Below are 24,394 nucleotides of genomic sequence, written 5' to 3' on the forward strand. Positions count from 1 at the left end.
GTAAAATCCTGTTTGTTTCGCATAATTGCATATTTAGTAGTCATTATCATCTAACAGACAATTATACCACCTTTCGAACATAAATTCATTGACAATTTTATTTAATTTGAATAATTAAAACATCATTTATCGTAAATGGATATTTCGTTGCTGTAATATGAAGGATGGAGAGTGAAATAAATTCAAGAGATTTTTACGTTGTTGCGGAACATAGCTTCGTTTTACGGTAGCATTTAATAAGATTGCGTTGTACAGGTATTTAAAAGGCTTCTGCAGCGGTAACGGCATATCACGAAATCAATTCCGTAACTTAATAATAGGCGCACGCGGAAGCAAATAACACGTATTTTAAACTTTGTTTCGGCGCGTAAGAGCATCGAACCGCGTTCAGCCAACGCGAGAAGAAAAATCGAATTATTCGCGTGAAATATTCGACTAATGTCACAAGCATAAACGCCGTATGTTTACAATTGAATTCTACTGCGCGCCGTGCAATCGTGGCTAATTTCCAAGCGACAATCGATAATTTACATAATCACGTTACCGTGAGCCTACATACTTTGTAGGACATATCGAGGGGCGATTTTTTCTTTTTTTTTTTTCAAATGCGTTTAAGATGCATTCGTAAGTTGGAGAGCCTCCCGTAGAATACAGGCACACTTGCCGATTGGTTACGTCACTTCCAGGCGTGGTACGGTACGATGTGTGATGTGCGTGTGCTACTGAAAATGGCCGTGTACGTACGGGTCCGTCTAGTTTACTGATTTCGCGATACTTTTTTTCGCGTTTCACCGAGTAGTCTCGTACGGTGTCGGCGGATTTTTCGTGGACACGTACAGTTTGTGGGACCGTGCGATACAAAGTTCTCAGTGGACCGTCGATGGTTAGACACCGAGGCGAAGTGTGCCCGTTTCGTCAATGGTAGATCGTTAAAAGAGAAGGTGAGCAGAGGATGTGTCTACAGATTTTTTTTTTTCCAACGATTGTATCTGTCGGAGAAAAAAATGCACGAGTTTCTCGTTTCGACGACGACGAGGCGACGCGTGTGCACGGTCGTCCCGCGTCGCTGAAACGGGAATGTCCCTTCAGGATTCGCTACATCTCGACTCGAACGAAACGCGTATCGGTTTTGGCAGGCCACGAGCTGCATAGATGACTTCGTGAAAATTTCACCGATGCGTCCGAAACGCGTCCACGCATCGTTCTGTCGCGGTTCTCGTTTACGAACACTCGGGATATTTCTTCGGTCGGTTTCGTTGGGACGGATCTTATTCACGATATAATTCCGAGTCACTGAAGACGGGGAAAGTGTATTTACAAAACGATGGCGGACAGATACGACCGAAGATTGCTTGTCAAAATTGTGTCAGTCTCGTGACCGTCAACTTTCGGTATTTTAAATTAAAGTTTCGATCTTGTGTTTCCTCGTTAACCGAACTTTTCGACGTGCTTGAGTTATTCGATGGTAGATCACTGGTATTCTTTATCGAAACAACGAATGAAACGCAATTTCAGTGGATTAGAAATTTTTTTGGAAGCAGCAAGTGGATAATTGTTAAAACAGTGTTAATTATATGTCAATTGCCGATGTACTTTCATAGTGAAACAGGATGTATCGAGGGATTGTATAGTACAAGCATTTATAGTTAATGCATTTATTTTAAAATGGTATGAATATTAATATTTAGAAATTGGTTCGTACGTACTGAATAGAATTTATGGGCAATTCGAGTAAAAAATCTGTGTTATTTTCAAATAAATGTATTATCTAGTTACTCGTATATTTAATTCTTGATGCATGGTTGCTCATGTATCAATGTTTCATATCTAATGTCATTTTTATTACATTTGTCTTGCTAATATCTGAAATTTTGATCACATAGACATTGTCCATAGTTTTAACATATTTTTTTAAACAATTGGTGTATTATTATAAATCTCACATTAAATGTAACATATGTAATGTACATTATAACATTGTGTTCTTGTTAGCAAACAATAATGTATTTGTTAAAGTAGAATTTGCGATAGGATTTATTTTAAAATGTGTTTGTAATGAAATTTAGCTACAATATATAAAAGATCCTATTCTAGAGGTCTCTCTTGTTGGAATGTTGTTCTGTTAGCTATGTCCCAGTTTTCTCTATCAATGGAATTTGTATAGTATTACAGACACTGTACTGAAAGAAAGCAGTTAGTACATTACTTTTTTCTGAAACTAACGTAACATTTTGCAACAAAACTGTTTGTTTAATCTTGATTTGTTTAAAATCTTGTACATGTATCAAAGAATATTTCTGTTTTTATAATATTTAATCTACAAAGATTTAATTGCTGTTTAATTAATGTTGTTTTAAAATATCGAATTATCGTTAATATATTTGCTATAATCTCTTATTAATCTTCTTTTGGGTTTCAGTTGGAAGCTGTTACACGTAAAAACGGAAGATTATTAATAATGGGTTTCGTTCTTATTGTATGTATCTGTACCGATTCAAACAATATATCTATCGATTAATGAGCATTGACTATAAGTTATCAAGATGCGGGAGAGATTTGGTACTATCCCCATGTATCAAACGGGGATCTAAACAACATCTTTTTCATGAAACATTTTCTATCGTAATAGAAAATACATTGACATACTTGAAAGCATGCAAGACCATATTTAAAACAGAAAGATGATTTTATGCATCTTGTAACTGTTTCGCGTAACAATGAATTATTTGAGTATTCTGTGAGATTTACGTTTAAGCGCAGTATTGATATAGATATTTGTTGTTAATGATTAATAATATTGAATTTTGTAACATAATGTAATAGAGACACAACTTTTATATATGCGAATGTGTTGTATGAGTATCGCAAAAATGTCATTCTTGTCGAATTTGAAGAAAGCGTTCCACTTTGGTGGTAATGATGCAAAGAAAAAGAAATTATATAATAATATTAAAATGGACTGTAACCCAGAGGAATTCTGGGAAATGGTAGGCGAACTTGGAGATGGAGCATTTGGCAAAGTTTACAAGGTAAAATTGCGAATGAATTTGTAATAAATTTAAAAAAAAAAGTCATGTATTAAACAATTTTTGTATGTTCCAGGCACAGCATAGGCAAACGCATCAGCTAGCTGCTGCGAAAATGTGTGCATTGGAGGGAGAAGACGATCTCAGTGATTTCATGATCGAAATAGATATTTTATCAGAGTGTAAACATCCAAATGTCGTTGAATTGCACGAAGCATATTTTATCGAGGGCAAGCTATGGGTATGTTCTTGAATTATTTAATATTTTCAGAGATCGTCGATATTTACGTACTGATTTTAACGAATTCACAGATGTTAATAGAATATTGCGACGGCGGTGCTGTTGATTCCATAATGGTTGAATTAGAGAAAGCTTTAACAGAGCCACAAATAGCTTACATATGCCAACACATGACCAAGGGTCTTGCATTTTTACACAAATCTAAAGTTATTCACAGGGATCTAAAGGCGGGAAACGTATTACTTACAATGGCTGGAGGAGTGAAATTAGGTAACCCTAATATTCTGATAAATCTATTTTGCATTTCGTAAATCTGGAAAATGTTAACGCGTTTCTGAATTCACAGCTGATTTCGGAGTGTCTGCAAAAAATAAGCATACTTTACAGAAGCACGATACATTTATTGGTACACCATATTGGATGGCGCCAGAAGTAGTATTATGCGAAACGTTTAGAGATAATCCTTATGATTTTAAAGTCAGTAACATTCTAAAATCGTAAACCTTATCTGCTAAATAAACAATAAATCTGAGTTTCGTTGTTGTTGCATATATCATGATCGGTACATTTCATTCTATAATAGGTAGATATCTGGTCGCTTGGAATTACTTTAATAGAGTTTGCACAAATGGAACCACCTAATCACGAAATGTCACCGATGCGGGTGCTCCTTAAAATACAAAAAAGCGATCCACCAAAACTCGATCAGCCTGGAAAATGGAGCAAAGATTTTAACGATTTCATTGCGAAGGCCCTTATAAAGGATCCAACATCGCGACCTACGGCAGACGAATTGATAAAGCATCCGTTCATAAGTCGAAATTTAGATTCGAAACCGATTAGAGATTTGTTATTGGAGTACAAAGCCGATGTCGTTGAAGAGGAATTGGTCGACGAAGAAGCAGAGGTAATTTTTATTTTTAGACTACATTTAAAAATCGCTGTCTGTTATCTTATCATTTTATTCAATAATGAAAACAATGCATTTATAAAATAATATACTGATATAAGAGTACAAATGGTTAATTAAGAGAAGTGTATGAATTGGGCAAACGATGATACAAATGCGATCATTAATGTTTTCGTATCGAAATTAGTATATCGTAACAGCACATAGAAATTTTGTAATTAATAGCTATATACGGAAGCTTTATGGACAGAATTAACATGTATATACGTTGTTACACGCTTTCATTTTGATAGAAGGCTAAAAAGGCGAAAAAACACAGAGAACAATATCAGCGGATTGGTAAGCTGCTTTTGAGTGAAATATTAATTTTTATATACAAGTTTCGTAGAGTTTTTAAACGATTACATATCGAGAAACATTCGTTTGCATTTAGAAAATTGACAACGTAAAACGAAATAGTTTTCTGTGCATTCTCACAAGTCATTAATGTGTTTCGTTCGAATCTCAAGAAACACGAGATTACACTTTGTACATTTATGCATGATAAATGTGGATAAAATTTCGAGGTAAATGCGTGCATGCGACATTCGGTGTTAATTCGTGCTTTATTCTTAATTTGCAAAATCGACACGTCGAAATTATTTTCGTTTAAGAGGAATGAGTAGGATTGAGGTGACGTTTGCATTTGGTATTTGTTGCATACAATTATTCAGGATCGCGATCTTAAAAATTTTATAGTATAAATGCCTTCTTTCTTTTTCACACTTAATCTAATGATATCCTAATAAATATGTTGTTGTAATTTGGATAATTTGGCTGTGCATGCGGCTCTCCTGGGCCTCGCCAGCCCCATCATCCCTGCGTTTGTCAGGTCAGTAGCTTATGCAATAAGTGCTGTCTAATTTAATTTTAATATTTTTGTACATATCATTATAATCCCTCGCTATTTCATTTCTTTTTTCGACTGCAATGCATAAGCTATTTTCAGTGTATTTCATTCACGTTCGGACCCAATACTTCCAACGACTACGTTAATTTGTAACAGTTAATACAGGGTATTCGGCCACCCATGGGAAAAATTTTAATGGGGGATTCTAGAGGCCAAAATAAAACGAAAATCAAGAATACTAATTTGTTGATTGAGGCTTCCTTAAAAAGTTATTAACGTTTAAAGTTCCGGCCGTAGAACTGCAATTTGTCCACCTACTTGAATTTTTTTCTCGAAAGTGCGTAGGATTTCGGGGGTATGTCTAATGACCAAAAATGCTTGTAATTGACCCCTGTAAATAAATATAATTTTTTTAGAATGATTTGAAATTTTTTTTTTTTCGTCGAAAAATTTGGGCACCTAATTAGATTTTCGGTAAGGAATTTTTTTCTCAAAAGTGCGTAGGATTTCGGGGGTATGTGTATCCATCAAAAATGATTGTAATTGGCCCCCGCACCGAAAAATAATTTTTCCAGAACGATTTGAAATATTTGAATTTAATTGTTAATAACTTTTTGACGAAGCCTCCATCAACAGATTGGTATTCTTGATTTTCGTCTTATTTTGGCCTTTAGAATCCCCCATTAAAATTTTTCCCTGGGGTGGTCGAACACCCTGTATATTTCAATGAATAATTTTTTTTTTTAACTCATAGCTTTATGTTTATATTAAATAATCTTTTTCCTAATTTGCGTTACTCTAATCTCTTTGGAATTTTACGTGTCTTAATATAGAAAATGTATCAGTTCAAGTCCTATAAATAACGAATTAAGTAACGTATATTAATTGTACGACTATATAAATATAATACGAGTAAATATTTCAGGAGCAACGCACGTCTCAGCTTCCTCTGGAGCTGGACCAACTCGGAGATGACTCTGCATCTATGCGCAGTGACGCTGATGTTAAGAGTAAGTTCTATTCTTGATCTAACAGTTACACGTTCGAGAAAAAAAGATTGATAAATTGATTAATATTCCTTTAGTTTCTGAAAAAGAAAATCTTATTGCATCACCCGTGTCTGCGAAAAAAGAAGAGAGCCACAAACGAGAGATCAATAGGGATGGTGAAAAGGAGGACAGGAACAAGAAATTACGTAAAGCAGAATCTAAAGAGAACATACCTGCTTCCGTTGAGAAGAAACAAGTAATTATTTCAAATTACTCGTCGATATTTTCATACGTGTATTAACAATAATATTTATTTATTTTTCAGGCACCTAAACCTCCTAGTACAAGCGAAACAAACGAACGTCGAATATCTCGTGAAAAAGGTCCTGCGCCTCCTCCGCCGCCTATGCGCCAAGATAGCAAAAACGAAGATAAGGAAAATAATTTGAAGATCGCTGATAAGCAAAGTTCCGTCGAAATGATGGATCAGTGCAAGGTCGCCGACGAGAAACAGCAAGACGATGTATTATCAAAATGTCAAGAAACGTTAGATAGGGAACAAACATATGTAGATACGCTCCGCGAGAAGCAAAACGTGCTGGGTAGCTTAGAGAAAATAACAGACGAAAAGGAGAAAAGTAATTTAGATATGACGAAGAAATTCGATATTAAACAAAAACCGGTAGATAATAAAATAGGTCCACCTACGAGGACGCAATTAACTTTGGAAGAGAAGAGGAAATCTGCGCCAGTTAAACAAGAATCATCGGAAGACTGGTCAAAGCCGATGTTCAACAAACAGTCATCCTTAGAAGAGAAAAGCAGGTTCTTATTTATTTATATTGTTACCGAATAATATTTTTTATGAAAGTCACTAACGTAAAAGTATACATTTGGTTGCAGATTCGAAAAGAAAACACCGGTCGATGTACAAGTTAAACGACAATCTTCGACGGAAGAGAATTATAAGAGTTTGCAGGAGAAACGAAAGTCGGTAGAGGAGAAGATAAATGCGGTGTTGGAGAAACGATTTTCAATGGACTCCGAAATGCGAATGAACATTTCTTCGTTGGAGAAACTGGCGCACCGGGAAATACCAAACGTGATCTCGTCCGAAAAAAATATTATGAAAGCCTGTTCCACCGAGAATATCAAAACGGATTACGGGCCGTGTAAAGCGGAGTCGGTTGTTAAAAGTCACAGCGAAGGATCTTCCAGATACGATTCGCTGGAAAACTTTTCGGACGAGTTTGATGGTAAACGGGACAAAAAGAAGTGGCTGCACAAGGAGTACAATCATGAGAACGCCGCGGACGATACGCCGAACAGTGAGAAGAAAGGTTCCTCGGTGAACGTATCGGTGATCACATCGACGCCTATTAGAAGTAGAAGTACATCTAGAAGAGGTAGCGGCGATAACGTAGTTGTCATTACGGGTAAGAGAGCTGTTTAATCGTTTGAAAATAGAAATGTATCAATGATCGTGGTTTTTGCTAGAATTTTTAATCCCTTGATTGTATTTGATCTCGAAACGCAATCTGATATCTATGGTTACTATGTTGCCTTTCATTCAAGCACAGTGATAGCGAAAGCAGTCAGTTGTACAAGCCCGTATCTCATACGGATGTGTGGGCGTCGTATGTAAAAGTTGGAGATCGCGCGAGATCCGCATGTGGGCGTCAAGGGGTTAAACGGAACATTCCATTCACAGAGATTCCTTTCGTTTGCACGTCGTTTTAAGTATCCAACTATCTTTCGATTTACAGGTAAATCTGATCAAGAAGTACGTCCAAATACATCAACCGTCCGAATCACAGCCGACAGCCCGGATTTATCCAACAGTCTTGCGAGCAATATAAGTCAAGTAACAGTCGTGACTACGCATCCTCCGGTATTGGTCGACGCCGTGACGCCGTCGCCACTTTCTTGCCGACCGTCGCCAACGTCGGAAGTCGTCATCGTCGCGAACGAATTGAACAAGACGCAGGTGAACGAAACTTCCACCGACGACGACGGGTTCCCCAGTTTGGACAGTTTGGAGTACACGCCACAGGAGCAGCCCATTATTCTGACCGACGTCTCGAAGAGAGTCGGCAAGAAGTTGGACGAATCCGAGGTTCTCATTGTGAGCCCAATTATAGACGATTTACAGGATACTAGTCACGTGTCTGTTGTTACTGTCGGCGACGACAAGGAACAAGTGAAAGACTCTTCGGTACTTAACAAACACGACGCCGTACGGACCTCCTCCTCGCACAGTGATGTGAGCTTGGTCGAGAGATCGAGCACAAAGAGCGACAGCGGGGACGAAATAACTAAAATGATAGTCGCTGGAACGACTGTCGAGCCGATAGATGACGACGCGGAGAGGAACTCGAAGAAAATGAACGGTTTGATAAAGAACGACAAGTCTTCCATGGGTCGTATCGACGAAAAGGCGATAAAGACGATCAAACAGAAGGAAGGTGGCAAGGGATACAAGGAGAAGAGAGTGTCCCCGGACAGTTTCGAGGGATCCAGGTCACAGAGCGAGTCTGGATCGACGAGGTCTCACACGCCGAGCAAGAGTATAGATCGATCCGACGCCGAATCCATTTCCACCACGATAAGCCAGGATAGCAGGGAATCGAATAAGGAGAATCACATAGGTCAAGGCCAGTCGACGGAAGTGGAAGAGGAAGTGGTGTTACGACGGAAGCCCGACTACAATCGGGACATACCGCGACCGACGAGGACGAAAGAGGACATACAGATGATGAATCTGAAGAAGAAGACGCGGAAACGAACTAGAAAGTTCGAGATCGACGGAGTCGTGGTGACCACGACCACGTCGAAGGTTATCTACGGCGACGACGAGAACGGAAAGGTGTACGACGATCAGATCTTCAGGAAGCAAGAGCTAAGGGAGCTGAAGATGTTGCAGAAAATGGAGCAGAAGCAGTTCCAAGATTTGTCGCAGAAGGCGCAGTTCAACAAGGATCAGCAAGAGAAGCGTTTCGAGCAGGAACGACAGCTCCTGGAACGGAACGCCGAGACCGATCTGGAGACTCTGGCTCGACAGCAGAGGCAGCAGATCGAGCGGGCGGAGGCGCAACAGGAGGCTGACATTCGGCTGGCGTCGAAGAAGATTCGCAGCGAGCAGGAGAGGGACCTGAAGCAATTCCGGGACGGTATAAAGCAAGAGACGAGGTTGCTCAAGCAAGAAGTGGATCTGATGCCGAAGGACAAAAGGAAGAGCGCGTTCAAGATACGCAAAGAGAAGTTGGACAACGAACACGAGGAGAGGGAGAAGCATTTTTTAGATAAACTGAACGAGAGCCACGATTTGTCGTTGAGGAGATTGTCCGACAGCCATCGGGAGAAGATCGCCCTGATGGAGAGGCAGTTCCTGCAGCAGAAGCAACAGCTGATGAGGACCAGAGAGGCGTCCATTTGGGAGCAAGAGGAACGGCACATTCACGAGAAACAGCAACTGCTGAAGAAACAGCTCAAGGATATATTCTTTCTGCAGAGGCATCAGATGCTGATCCGTCACGAGAAAGAGCTCGAACAGATGAAGCGAATGAATCAAAGGAAGGAGGAGGAACTGGTCAAGCGGCAGACGGTGGAACGTAGGAATTTACCAAAACGGATCCGTAACGAGATGAAGGCACGCGAGATGATGTTTCGGGAGTCTATGAGGATCTCGATGTCGTCGGTGATCGCGCCGGACCCCGACGCCGAGAGGGAGAAACTGAAAAAGTTTCAGGAGAACGAGAAGAAGCGGTACAGGGCCGAACAGCAACGGTTCGAGTTGAAGCACTCGCGACAGTTGGAGGAAGTAAGAGCGCAGAGCGACGCCACCATCAAAGAGTTAGAACAGCTGCAGAACGAGAAGAGGAAAATGCTGATGGAGCACGAAACCTTGAAGCTGAAGGAACTCGAGGAGGCGTACAGTAAAGAGCTCCGTGAATGGAAAGCGCATTTGAAGCCACGAAAGCAGGTAACTAACCCTTATTTACTCGTGGCTGCTTTGCATATATTTTGCACAATCATTATTTCTGTTATCAAGTACGTCTTTTATCGTCGATTACTTCTCCCCAAGTGGAATTACCTGGTCATTTCATAAGTAGCAAGTTTTTACACGCAACTTTGGTATTTTATTTTTTACAGTCACGCTTATTATTTTGCATGATAGTGTCTGATGAAGAAACGACGCTACTTACCCGAATGACCCGATATATCGTCTACCTTGTGGTTAAATATTCGCCTTTGAATGTCTGTTTTTGCATTACTGCAGCAAAATTCGCTGGGTACAACCACCGGTCGTGTGCAAATGTCCGACTCATCAGAGCAGCAATAGACACGAGTCTATCGTACCACGATCGTTCTTTAAATTATAAGGAAATCAGATACCAGCTTTACTGAAATAAGTCTTAATGTACTTGTTGTAGAAGTTAGAAGCTGAACTGACGGCTGAAATGGAAGCGTTGGAAGCTCATTACCGAGACTATTTGCCTTCGGGTCTTAGCGGTCTCTGTTCTCATCCTCTAGACTATTCTCACATCTCTAATTTCGAAAGCTGGAGGAAGTCGCCGCGTTTGCCTCGCTCCACTCCCGCGTCCCCTTCCCCGTTCACCATTCCAAGAGTGTCGCTGAGAGTCGGCGCCGGTGCTGACACCAGTTCCGTGAACGGCATGCTTTCACGAAGTCATTCCAAGCTGGACTTGGTCCCATCTTCCTCGCCTCGTAGATAGTGATCCTCTGATCCGTGTCGTGTGTCCTTTGTTCATCCGGAGGAGCTTTTAAATAAATAGATCGTTCCTTTGGTTTCTTTTGTTTTTCAAACCATCGAAACATCTCTTCTCAATTTATAAAATTAAAATAGCTCGAGTGCAGCTCGGTAACTTGGAAACGATCATAGCTATTGGCTAATTACTGGACACTGTTTGGAAGATTGATGTTGCATTACCAAAGAACTAGCGTTTCCATCGTTTCGAAGTTGACCAGCTGAATTTATCGTTACTTTGGAACGGTTTGTTCATTTGAAAGCTTCTCATTTTGTATTGTGTCTTAAGCATTGAAGCGTAACACGCTCGCTTTACTCACCGTTGCTTCGATTATTCAGTAATATTTATGATGTCTCTAAATGCTGTATACATATATACATGTGTCTATGTATACGCACACGCATTAATAATATATGCATATATATTATACACGTATTTAATAATATATACATACGTATATTGTACGCGTATTATTTTCGTAACCAAGTCTGAGAGACATGTACATACATACTACATACGTATTTGGGCTCGCACGAAATTCAAATAACATGTACAGATAATAACGGCGTTATGTACGGTTTATTTGTAACATAAATCTCGCGGTATTAGCGGGGGAAACGAAAATTTTACAACGATGTGTATGTGTCTCTAAAACAATAGGAGCTTGCCATTGTTAGACGATATTTTTAGTTTTCCAAGCATCGAAACGTTGCATTTGTGTTGGTATTAACGAACTTATTGAAATTATGGACTGTGTCGAGTCACGATGGCTGGTTTATTACTTCTGTACAGAGATTGTGTCCTAAAGCAGTTGCCTAGTTGGCGGAATTAGAGATTTTAATAGGCAAAGCGATAGAGGCAATACGTGTCTTTGGTACGCCAGGTATTAACGAATAACGTTACCCTAAATTGCTTGTCGTCAAACAGAATGGTACTTTACACAGACCCCGTGTCCCCTCGGATGGAGTTGGGCAAATTCGATTCGCGAACGAACGTAAATGTCAGGTTGATTCGTAAGCCAGTTTCTGCCCGTTGCTCGTCGACGTCTATCAAGCAGAAATTGCTTTACGAGGGAATTAAAAAATTCCAAACTCGTTCGCGAATAAAATTCGACCGAATCTGTCCGCCTCGTTGATCGTATTATCGTATTGGATGTAACACTGCAAGCAGCGCGTTCTGAAATGGCAGCTTGAAGCGGTCGGGTGATACTGTAACAGCGGGGTGAACCGGTGATAATTGTGGGCTATGTGTTTGTATACTTTATCGAAAGTAGTCAAAATGTACGGGGTATACGCTTACCACACCCGGGTTTCTCGTGTATAAGTGTTTCCAGTGTGTACGTTCGATTATATTGCTTTCCTTTTACGTTCTATACCTCCGTACGAACCTAACCGACGAAATGTCGAAAAATGAGATTCACGAGCGGATATCGGAATCGTCCACTAGGTAATGAACAAGGTCAGTTGAAAAAATGATCCGTTGTCGCCAATACAGTAAATAAAAACGTAAAGATATTGAGCGATCAGAGAGTTATGATATCCTTGCAATTGGTCCCGTGTAATTGTTTCTAAACGTCGATGGTTTCTACGTTACAGAGACTGGAAGAGCAGTTCGCTCTGCAGCTAGAGGAACAGGAGGCCATTTATGGACCCAGCGCGATACCATTGTGTCTACCGGCTGATCTTCCCGATTTGACGCACCACACGGTCGGTTCGACGCGCAGTTCGCTTTCTTCGGTGAGCGAGGGTTAACGTGTAACCCCATCGAGTAGAACCTGGATCTTCCGAATTTTGTTTCTCATCAGAGATACATGTACCTCTGTCTCTCGAGGTCGTACTTCCAGCAATACGCAGCGGACCGCTAAGATTTAAGAACGTTAGTGGGATAACGAGCTTATGTTCGAGAAAAAAGAAAAAGACGACAACACGTTTATTGTCGGGCGCACAGATCGTCGCCTACTCAACGACTAATTACACGCGTCGTGTAATTTATACGTTTAACGTGATTCCAACGGCATACAAGAGCTTAATAGCAACGAGCGACGCTCAAACTTTGTTTATGGCGAAAGATAGAAAGTGGGTCTCGCTTGTCGATAAAATAGAATAGGGCCGGTTAATTGTCACGGGCGCTCTTGCAAGGTATTTGTTTTTTTTTTTTTTTTTTCTATCTCGAGGGCGAATCGTCGCATACGAATGTAATTTAATTTCTTACGATCCTTGTCGTGAAAGTATATACAACCCCGATACAATCCACGGAGTCCGCCCGATCGATCGTTCCCCCAGGACTTGGGGGTGTTTCTGTATTTCTCGTAGAGATCCTGTTGTATGCGTTTTGCGTACGCGACTCTACGGCGAAGAGAAATTTTTGTACGTCTTATACACGCATATACAGGGTGTTCGGCCAACCCTTGGGAAAAATTTTAATGGGAGATTCTAGAGGCCAAAATAAAACGAAAATCAAGAATATCAATTTGTTGATGGAGGCTTCGTTAAAAAGTTATTAAGAATTAAATTAAAAAATTTCAAATCGTCCTGGAAAAATTATTATCGGTTGCAAGGGTCGATTATAATCATTTTTGGTCATTACGTATACCCCCGAAATCCTACGCAGTTTCGAGAAAAAAATTCCTTACCGGAAATCTATAATTAGGTGCCTAAATTCTTCGACAAAAAAAAATTTTCAAATCATTCTAAAAAAATTATATTTATTTATAGGGGTCAATTACAAGTATTTTTGGTCATTATACATACCCCCGAAATCCTATGCACTTTCGAGAAAAAAATTTCTTACCGAAAATCTAATTAGGTGCTTAAATTTTTTGACGAAAAAAGAAAAATTTCAAATCATTCTAAAAAAATTATATTTATTTACAGGGGTCAATTACAAGTATTTTTGGTCATTATACATACCCCCGAAATCCTATGCACTTTCGAGAAAAAAATTCTTTACCGGAAATCTATAATTAGGTGCCTAAATTTTTCGACGGGAAAAAAAAATTTCAAATCATTCTAAAAAAATTATATTTATTTACAGGGGTCAATTACAAGCATTTTTGGTCAACGGACATATCCCCGAAATCTTACGCAGTTTCGAGAAAAAAATTCAGTAAGATGAACAAATTTTTCGGTGAATTTAAAAAATTTCAAATCGTTCGGGAAAAATTATTTTCGGTTGCGGGGGTCGATTACAAGCATTTTTGGTGAATAGACATAACCCCGAAATCCTGCACATTTTCGAGAAAAAAATTCAATACTGGTGAAACTTCAAACGTTAATAACTTTTTAACGAAGCCTCAATCGACAAATTGGAATTCTTGATTTTCGTCTTATTTTGGCCTCTAGAATCCCCTATTAAAATTTTTCCCAGGGTTGGCCGAACGCCCTGTATATATATCGAACTATTAGGAATTATCGTCAATTCGAGGAAAATTTACTGTTCCGTCGAGGACACGCGTGCGGTGATGTCTAGTGTGTTTGTAGGATGCCTAGCGATTTTATACGTACGTAATGCACACGTGGAAAAAGTATATTTTCGGTCGTTTGGAATGTAATTCTACCATACTTGTTGCTCTGTCCGTCGAGTGCCGTTCCGACGTTCGGTTTTTGGAGACTTTGTGAACAAATGTCGATGGTCGTAGTCGTGCACGGACAAACGAATCGAACAGAACAGTCAGTCTGAGGCAGTCCGTGTGGTCGGCCCGTTTCCATTAGGTTTCACGGACGAAGTCGTACAGTTTTGTAAGGGAAATGCTAAATTTTCACCGATAGATCGTTTCGTCTATCGGGATACACGGATATATATATTTTTTAGTAAATAAACACGTTCAACATTACGAATCAAAGGTTTACGCCAAATATGTATACAAATGTATGGTTGCTTATTATGCGGCTACGTAGTCCGACGACAGTGTTAGAGAGAATCTCTTTTTAATACGCATTCGAAACGAGCATGTGTGGCTAATGCGAGTCTGTAGATGTAAAGAAGTATATTTGTATAAAATAATTCTCTTCGTTTCTCCATCTTCTGTTCTCTTCCTTTTTCTCTTACCGTTTGTATATTGACTTTTTTTATTTTTTTTTTTTTTTTTTTTTCTTTTTTTATACGTTCGTTTTCACTCACGTTGATCTATCTGGGTGGCGTACTATATTACCGTCGGATAAGGAATTTTGTACATATATATAAAACCAGGACGAACTGTTCGATATATTTTGAATATTCTAGTGCGTGGTATGAGAGCGATGTTACGACGATCACCCCTTGAAAATAATTTGTTTCGCGCGAAAACCAGGTCTGAAATTTATCTTCCGTTGCTGTCGAAACGTTGGTTTCGCAGATTGGCGAAAAGGTCGAGGGCAATTTAATGGTACATGATTTTGTTCAACTTTCGTTTTGAGTTGTTCGGGGTATCGGAACGCATATGTACAATTAACGTAAGATTACGAGTATCGTAGTAGTTGAACAAACGAGAAAAGAGGACATTTGCCAAAGCATATATACATACATATATGTATACATACATATATTCTTGAAACGTTAAGATTTTGAAATCGTGACAGAGGTATACACGGGGCACGGTACAATCGAACATCCGGATGCTTAGCCCTTTGTCGAATTCGCTCGTCAGACGCTGCGATGCTGTCCAAGAGGACTCGTTAATCGTGCCCGGATCATCCTATTAGAAATTTTCAGATTTTTATACTCGTTACCGGAACGATGCGCCAAATTTTACTTGAATGGGATCGTGCACGAACAATTGGAGGCTAAACGGGAGTTCGTAGATTAGGTATATGTAAATCGTACGAGTTAGGTCGAGTTGCGGGCAGCGACAGTGAGAATTCGAACGTTCAAACTTCTAAGGAATTTCACGTAGACTTAACAAAACGTAATTTATAGGCGCTAATCACGTGTGCATTATACGCGCGAAATACTGCGAAAGACGAAAAGAAACGAGGAAAGGGAATGAAGGGGAAAAAAAAAAATGGAAGATCCGCTTTCGTCAAATTTTCGCAATAGCCTTACTCGCAGTCTTTAGTAAGTCGATCGAGTGCGTTGTATATGATCGAAAGTATTTATACTATGGCGATTAGAGCGTGGAGCAATGTAATATATAAACCTGAAAGAAAGAAACTTGTCGACGAATCGGTGCATCGAATTAATTATGTCGGTTCGTTCGAGTAGTCAATGTTAGGAGATATTTCTTTTCTTTTTTCTTTGTCTCTTTGTTTTTGCTGAGTATTTTCATTTGGCCGTTTTAAAATTATTGTACGTACAGTATTTAAGCGTAAGAAACAGTTCTGTTATAGTCTTTATTTCTTTTTCTTTTTTTTTTTTTTTTTTTTTTGCTATTTGTACCCGTTGCACGAATTTCATTTCTTTGCCGATATATATGTTTAACAGTGAATCGTATCTCGACGTGTCGGCGCATACTTATATAGATTTATATATAAAAATATGTATATGGAGGATCAATAGACTGAGAACGAGTAAAAAAAAAGGAGAGAATCGGGAGATGAGATTATTGTTGATCTGTTCGTTGCGATTAAATGTTTACTGGTGATATTGTTTTCGTCGAGTTTTATAATTTGATACGAGCGTCGATAAAGTGGAATTAAGAAATCATATTTTCGGCGAAACAGCCTTTCTGACGGGGCACGATAGACCGGCCTTTTTTTTTTTTACGGATTGGTCCAAACGGAATGTTTGATCTAGGAATACTTATCGGTATTTGTAATATTTATTCTGATTTCAATCGAAAATGTTTCCATTCCATATATTTTTCGTTTAAAAGAATGACAGTATAAACGAATCGAACGTCTACCATATAAAGTGAAATATCGATTGCGTAGAGAAAGGAAATCGAACGAACACGTTTATGGTTTCTCGAATCATTTTCTTTCTTTGTACCTTACCGCATGTTCGATCGATTTTGCGCAACAGTGTACTTGTTCGTCTTCAGATCGAGTTTATTTTACATAGGTATATTTATATTATGGGTTAAAACGATATGGTGTTCATCGACGGTCGATTCTTCGAGAATACAGGATAATCATTTTTATGATTCGAAATCGATGAATTCCTGTTTTTGCAAAAAAAAAGAAAAAAAAAAGAAAAAAGAAAAAAAGGAAAAAAAAAATAAGGAACTTGCCAATCGAATGGGAACGCGTGGTTACCTCAGGATAATTCAGAAATTGTTAAGATAACCGAAAATTGAAACTTAAGGTGTAATTAGTGTATTGGGTATCCACGCGTGACTGGCATCGAGGAAGCGAGCAGATTGTTTTGTACATAATTTTTACATTGCTAGAGGTGAGACGTTTATCCGAACCGCAAATTATTGTCCGAAATCGTGTTACTTTTTCCTTGGTCCGCGTGCGAGAGTGACGTTTTCTAGTCCGGCAAGAAAGCTCACCTGAGAAAATGATACACGGATAATGTGCGAATTCAGGTGTCGCGAAATGGTTCTACCGTAGACTATAGGTATATCGCTATATTTTTTTTAAAACTCGAAATTCTGTCTTTTCCAAGGGCAAAGCGTATCTTTCTTCAATCGTGCCGCACGAGAAACCAAAAGAATCGATTATCTGGAAATATTGTCCACGCGGGGCGCCCCGAAAAACGTGATACAATCTGAGAGGCGGTGATTGCTCTTAAAAATAAAGTAAAACGAAAATATCTGTCCGAACGGACCTCGTCTATAAAAGGAAAAAAATAAATCCAAGCTATGTACTCGTACAAAAATGTTCCACGCTTTCGATTCTCTTTCTTTGGCAGAGGAATCACCTCCTGTCGAGTTCGACTACGTATTTTAACACTAGGTTTACGGTTTACAATTTCACGCATTCAGATTCTAAACTTAACGTTATAGAACTCATAAATATTATTTGTTAGCAATTTATGTTGATATGGATGTCTAGACTGTCAATTTCACTAGGCTGTTTTGCACTGAAACTTTATAGATACATTTATTCATCCTCTAAGCATGTGCAATATTTTTTTCATGGGAAAAATATTAAAAATCGTGGGAATTGTAACTTCTTATTTAATGGCTCTTTTGGAAATGTTGCTCCAATGGCTTCCAGGATTCCAGATAATTTGAAACAGAGGGGGTTAAAGTATCTTCATAAGGAAGGTTGTAGTTACAGCAGGAACCAGGGAGAAGTCGAAATCCTGCTAAATAAAGAAATGGCGACGCTTCAAGTTTCGAATTTCTATTTGTTAATCTTTCGCTTGTCTTTAATGTATTAAAAAAAATAGTAAAACTCAATATTTTTTTAAATCTCTAGTTCCAGCTATGAAGGCGTGTCTGCTGAATATTCTCCCCAAATTTGAAGTCGATCGGTCTGCTAGATCTTGAAATATCTTTCGTTTTTTTAAACGAGAAGCTATAACTCTCGCAATTGGTAATATTTTTTTATGAAAAAAATACTGTACATGCCTATAAGACGAATAAATATATCCGCAAAATGTCACTGCAAAACAATCTACCTGTCGTTAAAAAAAAAATCACAAAAAAAGGAAGATATGGCAGCCTAGACAGCGATAGTCCCTTAAAAGAAAAAACTGCATTTTAACGTCAACGTAGCGAATTATAATAAAAATATACGCAACGAGTGTCCGTAAACCTAGTGTTAAGAGAACCCGAGTAGAATCAACGATAACGAATGGAAATACTTTGCGGTAGAAGTAGGTTGCGAGGTTGCTCGAAAACAGATTCCATGTTTTTTTGTGCGCGAAGCTCGCGGTTAGCATTTACGTTTCCGTGGTTCCGCCGAACGAATGTTTGCGTAGACAAAAACGAGAAAGAGAGATAATTTTTTATACACGGTAACTCATTTGACTGGTACGACACGTCGACTGAGAACTATACATAGAGATACATGCCGCTGTAACATAGACTCTTTATAATTAATTGCTCAGTACTAGGTATAACTGGATTCAACACGATCATTAATATAGACCGTAAGACTAATGTTACGATTATTTACATAATAATGTTATTAAGAAATAACACAATAAATATTTTACTTCTACTGGCTGGGAATAGTTTATTTACAAAGGTTTCTGATCTACGGTCACGAGTCTAAACAAACTTATCAAGGACATTGCTTATCAATTCACGCATACGTACTAAAATTCTAACGATCTTTCATAACGATAACGAGCTTGTGGTTGCTTATTTTTTCCGTCCTTCGACCATTTGTTTTTTATTTACCTTGCTCGTCCTCGTACAAGGATATAAAGCTGGTAAAACGATCGAAAAGCATCTGTGACGGATTTCGCAAGGACAGGACATCGTTTAAATTTAAAATACCGAGTAAGTGGACAGTATCTACCGAAGATTTTACGACGGCTAACTTGTGTATTTGGTTCTTTGCAAAGATTACGTTTGAATCTTAGTTAACGATGCACAGGAGTGGTTTATCGATTTTTCGTTTCTTGGCGTAAATATATTTTGTGAAAATCTTTGTATAATATGTAGGTTACGGTCAGAGCCTAACGAAAATAAGTTTGGATAGTTTTTGTAATTTATCGATGGTTGTTACGAGTCGTAATGGAATACGTTTATTGCATAAAAATTATTATTGCAGAACGCATTTTAACAGGCTTGCTAAAGTAAATATCTCGAAACATTAATATTACGTTCAACAATTCTGTGCATGGCGTTTTATGAATAAATTCGTAAACACTTTTTACGGAACTTCTAATTTTCATAGAACAGCCTATCCCGCGAATTCTTCGTTATACGATCAAACATGATAAGCTAATTAAAGATTGGACGATCTGTAAAGTCATCGAGATGCATAGAAATGCCCTAATTGGGTGATTCTAACTGATGTTCATAGGTCATACGCGAGCATACAGATGGCTGAACCGATAAAGAAAAGAAAGGTGTGCGTGGTGGGCGCCGGCGCGGCAGGCTTGTGCGCAGCGAACCATTTCGCGCGAAATTCAAATTTCGAGGTGGACGTTTACGAGCAAACGAGCGATATCGGCGGTACGTGGGTGTACAAGGAAACGACTGGACACGACGAGAACGGTTTACCGATCCACTCGAGCATGTATCGGGATCTGAGGTTTGGTTAATTTCTGTTACTATACAAAGAATCTTAAAATAATGATACTGGAACTCGTACTTTCGACGTAGAACGAATTTACCTGCGATAATCATGAATTTTCCTGACTATCCGAGAATGAATGCTGTAGAACCTTGTTGCGTGACCCACCAGGAGGTTCTGACTTATTTAAAAAATTACGCGGAGCATTTTGGTTTGCTGAAATATATTCAGGTAAACGCGATATGTTTCATCGACGAGCTGTGACGCTTTTTATTAACTTATGTGTGATATTGCAGTTTAATACGAGAGTAGAAACCGTTCGATTAGAAACCTCGCCCGGAAACGAGGAGAAATGGATCGTTCGGATAAAAAATTTGAAAACGAAGGAAGAGGAAGTGCTTGCGTACAACGCTTTAATGGTTTGCAACGGGTGTGTTAAAAATAATCACGATACATTAACGATTTATGAATTTAAATTTCAATTGTTATTTTTTTAACGATTTAGGCATTACTTCGATCCTTACACGCCAACGATACCTGGCATAGAAACGTATACGGGGACGGTATTGCACAGTCATTCGTACAGAAAACCAGAAAGTTTCTCCGGGAAGACTGTTTTAATTCTAGGAGCAGCCTCTTCCGGCGTGGATATTGGAATCGATCTGGCTAATCACGCGTCTCGAGTGTATTTGAGTCACAACAACGAAAGGTACTCGTCAGGGGCGATTAAAATATTTTAAAGAACAGGGAACATTACATTTTATGCGTGCGTAGGCTCAGCAGCATTTTACCATCGAACATGATGGAAACGATGGGCGTGGAGAGGATAGACGGAGAGAAAATCTTTTTAAAGGATGGAAGTTCCGTTACCGCGAATATATTCGTATTTTGCACAGGCTATCGATACAGTTTCCCGTTTTTAGACGAAAACTGCGGCATACGCGTGGACGCCAATTACGTGACTCCCCTGTACAAACATTTAATAAACATCGATCATCCCACGATGTGCATCGTTGGAATACCAATGGTCGTTGTACCGTTCCCGATGTTTCACGTGCAAGTAACGATCGATTTACTTCTACGAATCAGTTAGACCGAATCGGGTAAAATGTTCTTAGAGCAAACGTAAATTTCTCAGGTGCAATACTTCCTTGCCCTGCTGGAGAAGAGGGCAAGCTTGCCGTCGAGATCGACTATGCTGGAAGACTCGAAGTTGAAAGCAACGAAGAAGAGGCACGCGCACAAGTTAATGGACAAACAGTGGGAGTACAATAATTCGTTGGCGGATGCCGGCGGTTTCGATCGTTTGCCGAAGTTGTACAGACTGGGCTACAGCGCGTGGACGTCACAGAGGAAAATAAATCTGTTGAGATACAAGAAGGCCAAATTTGTGATCGACGAAGTCGCGGAAACCGTCCAATTGGTCATACCGGAATGAAGTGTGTAGGTCTGGGGTCCATCGTTTCCCGTGCTTGCCGCCAGAGGGACCGTTTCTCTCGCAAACGTTCGACCTATCTTCCATTAATATATACAGGGTGTTCGGCCACCCTTGGAAAAGATTTTAATAGGAGATTCTAGAGGTTAAAATAAGATGAAAGTTAAGAATACCAATTTGTTGATTGAGGCTTCGTTAAAAAGTTATCAAAGTTTGAAGTTTCACCAGTACTGAATTTTTTTCTCGAAAATGTGCAAGATTTCAGGGGTATGTCTATTGACCAAAAATGATTGTAATTAACCCCCACAACTAAAAATAATTTTTTTAGGACGATTTGAAATCTTTTTTTTCCATCGAAAAATTTCACACCTTCTCGAATTTTTTGCTCGAAAATGGTTAGGATTTCGAGGGTATGTCTATTGACCAAAAATGATTGTAATTAACCCCCACAACCGAAAATAATTTTTTTAGGACGATTTGAAATCTTTTTTTTTCCATCGAAAAATTTCACACCTTCTCGAATTTTTTGCTCGAAAATGGTTAGGATTTCGAGGGTATGTCTATTGACCAAAAATGATTGCAATTGACCCCCGCAACCGAAAATAATTTTTCCAGAACGATTTGAAAGTTTTGAATTTAATTGTTAATAACTTTTTAATGAAGCCTCCATCAACAAATTGTCATTCTTGATTTTCGTCTTATTTTGGCCTGTAGAATTCCCTGAACTTCTAGAATCCTCTAGAGCACCCTGTATACGCTCCTCGACCATCTAATATCCCAGCGTCTGAGGCAGACTCTCCTCTCTTCCTTCTCCATCTCCACTACAGGACCCCCACACAGGTGAGAATGTTATAATTAATAATACAGACTATAAAAAAGGGTTGTTGCAATAACGACAGTTTTTTAATCGTATCGATCATTTCCATTGTATTAATAGTACAAGTCTGCCTATGCACATGATTTGGGTCGAGAGCAATTTGCTACTTCGATAGAATAATAAACGAGAGCTTATGTTTCGGTAATGGTTTTATTTGTAATCCATTCTACGAGATCGATAACGTCGGTGTAGACGCCAGGCGAGTAACGTTCGCCGCAATCGGCGCCCCACGAGGTTATACCGATCACGGTGAAATTGTTTACCAACGGCCCGCCGGAGTCGCCCTGACAAATTTTCCCGGATAAAAATACGTTACAGATAGGAATACAGAGTTATGCTTAATTAACTTGGAGCCAAAATCACGTTTACCTTGCACGAGTCTTTTCCGCCATCTTGGAAACCGTAGCAAACCTGGTGGTCCGTGACTACGTATCTGTCCTCGTAATCTTTGATGCACTTTTCTCTGCTCATTTTCGGCACGATAACGTACTGCAGATATTTCGACAGTACCGGATCAAAGTCCTAAAAGATCATACTCGTATTCGACTTGTTTTAAACGCGATAGGACGGTGTCCAGGCGAATTATCTTACGAGGAAGTAGCCCCAACCGGCAATCATACCCCACCTCGTGTCTACGAGGTTACGGTTCTCCGGTAACTTGACCGGTTGCGTAACGTTGTTAAACTGAAACGGTGGCGCCACTCTGAACACCGCTATGTCGTAATCGTTGTCCGTCTCGTTGTATTTCTCGTGGTAAGAAAGATACGTCACGTTGTGGATTACTCCGCCCTCGTCGTACGCGTCGGATCCGCTACGGACGCTTATAATATCGTTCGAACTGTCGATGAAGCTGTGCAACCATTTAATTATATTCTCAAACGAGCATATTTAGATATAAATTTAGTCGTATCGGTGAAAATTGCTACTCACGGAACGACACAGTGAGCAGCCGTTAATCCCCATTCTTTATCGACGATAGCAGCGCCGCACGCGTGTTCGCCATTTACCATGTACGATAACTATTATGGTTAATCGTTCCGTTACTTGTCGCCGACATTGTTTCGTTATCGCCTTATGAATTATGGAGCACGTTGGACGTTAAAGGCCTCGAGGAAAATAGAAAAGACGGGGGATCTATAATATTGCAATTAGAATATGGTACTTGCCATGTATGGGGCGTCCTCGATGTCGATCGGTGCACCGTCGACGATTCGGTCCACCGAAGGAAGCTCCAATTCGCTCGTACTCGCTAAATCTATTCGAAAGCAGACAGGTGAGAAACGGTTTTTTTTACCCTCGCGTGACGAATCAAAATTAACGCGTACTCACGTCCGAAAAGCAAAAGACAGAAAATCTGTAGGAGGGCGAACGTGCTCATGGTTGGCTAGCTTTTGCTTTTCTGGCGGGAAATGAAGTTCGAGCAGCGATGGCGCAATTTATGCTTTCAACTTATCGAAAAACGAGGCGATTCCAAGCGTAATTATAGAAGAATTTTGTAGGAACTGTACAATTATCGCGAACGTACGGCGCAGTTATCGCAATTATATATATGTTATGTTCGATGTAAATGCGCGGCTGCCGGTTTCGTGCAATCGACATGATAATTATCTTTGTTCCGTAACTTTCACGCGTGTACATTTGCAGAAAATACAGGGTATACAGGGTTAAGGTAAGACGAAGATCAGGAATCAGAAAATGGCGTTCGAGGCTGTCTTTACTTCCTAACCTAAAACAATATTTGTACGCGTGGCTAAACGGAATGGATTCCAACGAAACTCCATATTAAACTTTTACTTTCTTATCGAATAACGCAATTGATAACCACGGTTCGCGAAAGTAATTTTTTCGAAATGTTTCGACCGCACGAAGGAAACATGGCGGACCGCCATCGTACACGAGCACGTAAATTTTGCCTGATATCAAGGGGCACATCGTGCTGTACGTGGTTAGTCAAGATATCCCCCTTAGTCGAGCTATTTTAACCAGTTTAGTGTGTTTGACGACTATATCCGTCATGGAGATGTGGCAGAATTTTGCGTAAAATTTTGTTAGAATTTGATATTTAACCAGTTAACTGTGTTGCTCCGCGTTGAAAGTGCGAATTTCTGTGTGTCACGAAAATCGATCGATGACGAGTATAGTCGTCGAGCACAGAGTAAGTGTCACTGTTAATGTTTATTTGATAAAACTCGTCATGACAAA

The 24,394-nt window shown here is 39.4% G+C and overlaps 3 protein-coding genes across 8 annotated transcripts; 2 read left to right on the forward strand and 1 right to left on the reverse strand.

Annotated features, from left to right (window-relative positions):
• The first annotated feature begins 362 nt into the window (after window positions 1-362).
• Window positions 363-18,854, forward strand: Slik (Sterile20-like kinase). Of its 6 annotated transcripts, XM_076774010.1 has the most exons (14): window positions 363-941; window positions 2,420-3,029; window positions 3,103-3,267; window positions 3,339-3,537; window positions 3,614-3,744; window positions 3,851-4,174; window positions 4,471-4,513; window positions 4,990-5,048; window positions 5,992-6,076; window positions 6,151-6,311; window positions 6,381-6,880; window positions 6,959-7,491; window positions 7,822-10,037; window positions 10,489-12,276. In XM_076774010.1, exons 2-14 carry the CDS (start codon window positions 2,841-2,843, stop codon window positions 10,789-10,791), a joined length of 4,908 nt encoding a protein of 1,635 aa, XP_076630125.1. In that variant the 5' UTR covers window positions 363-941; window positions 2,420-2,840; the 3' UTR covers window positions 10,792-12,276. The 6 variants fall into 6 exon arrangements, with proteins under 6 accessions (XP_076630125.1, XP_076630127.1, XP_076630130.1 ...); XM_076774012.1 differs by lacking the exons at window positions 363-941; window positions 10,489-12,276 and adding an exon at window positions 12,420-18,854 and having other exon boundaries at window positions 2,418-3,029; XM_076774015.1 differs by lacking the exons at window positions 363-941; window positions 4,471-4,513; window positions 4,990-5,048; window positions 10,489-12,276 and adding an exon at window positions 12,420-18,854 and having other exon boundaries at window positions 2,418-3,029.
• Window positions 18,855-18,988: 134 nt separating this feature from the next.
• Window positions 18,989-22,096, forward strand: LOC143346181 (uncharacterized). Its single transcript, XM_076774045.1, has 7 exons — window positions 18,989-19,138; window positions 19,668-19,898; window positions 19,970-20,111; window positions 20,177-20,310; window positions 20,386-20,589; window positions 20,655-20,940; window positions 21,019-22,096. The coding sequence occupies exons 2-7, from the start codon at window positions 19,687-19,689 to the stop codon at window positions 21,316-21,318; spliced, it is 1,278 nt and encodes a 425-aa protein (XP_076630160.1). The 5' UTR covers window positions 18,989-19,138; window positions 19,668-19,686; the 3' UTR covers window positions 21,319-22,096.
• Window positions 22,097-22,207: 111 nt separating this feature from the next.
• On the reverse strand, window positions 22,208-23,649 carry LOC143346183 (vitellin-degrading protease). Its single transcript, XM_076774047.1, has 6 exons — window positions 23,522-23,649; window positions 23,359-23,447; window positions 23,123-23,211; window positions 22,784-23,042; window positions 22,562-22,714; window positions 22,208-22,476 (listed from the first exon to the last, which is right to left on the reverse strand). The coding sequence occupies exons 1-6, from the start codon at window positions 23,568-23,570 to the stop codon at window positions 22,324-22,326; spliced, it is 792 nt and encodes a 263-aa protein (XP_076630162.1). The 5' UTR covers window positions 23,571-23,649; the 3' UTR covers window positions 22,208-22,323.
• Between the last annotated feature and the right edge of the window lie 745 nt (window positions 23,650-24,394).

The sequence above is a fragment of the Colletes latitarsis genome, chromosome 10, assembly GCF_051014445.1.
Source record: "Colletes latitarsis isolate SP2378_abdomen chromosome 10, iyColLati1, whole genome shotgun sequence".
NCBI lineage: Eukaryota > Metazoa > Arthropoda > Insecta > Hymenoptera > Colletidae > Colletes > Colletes latitarsis.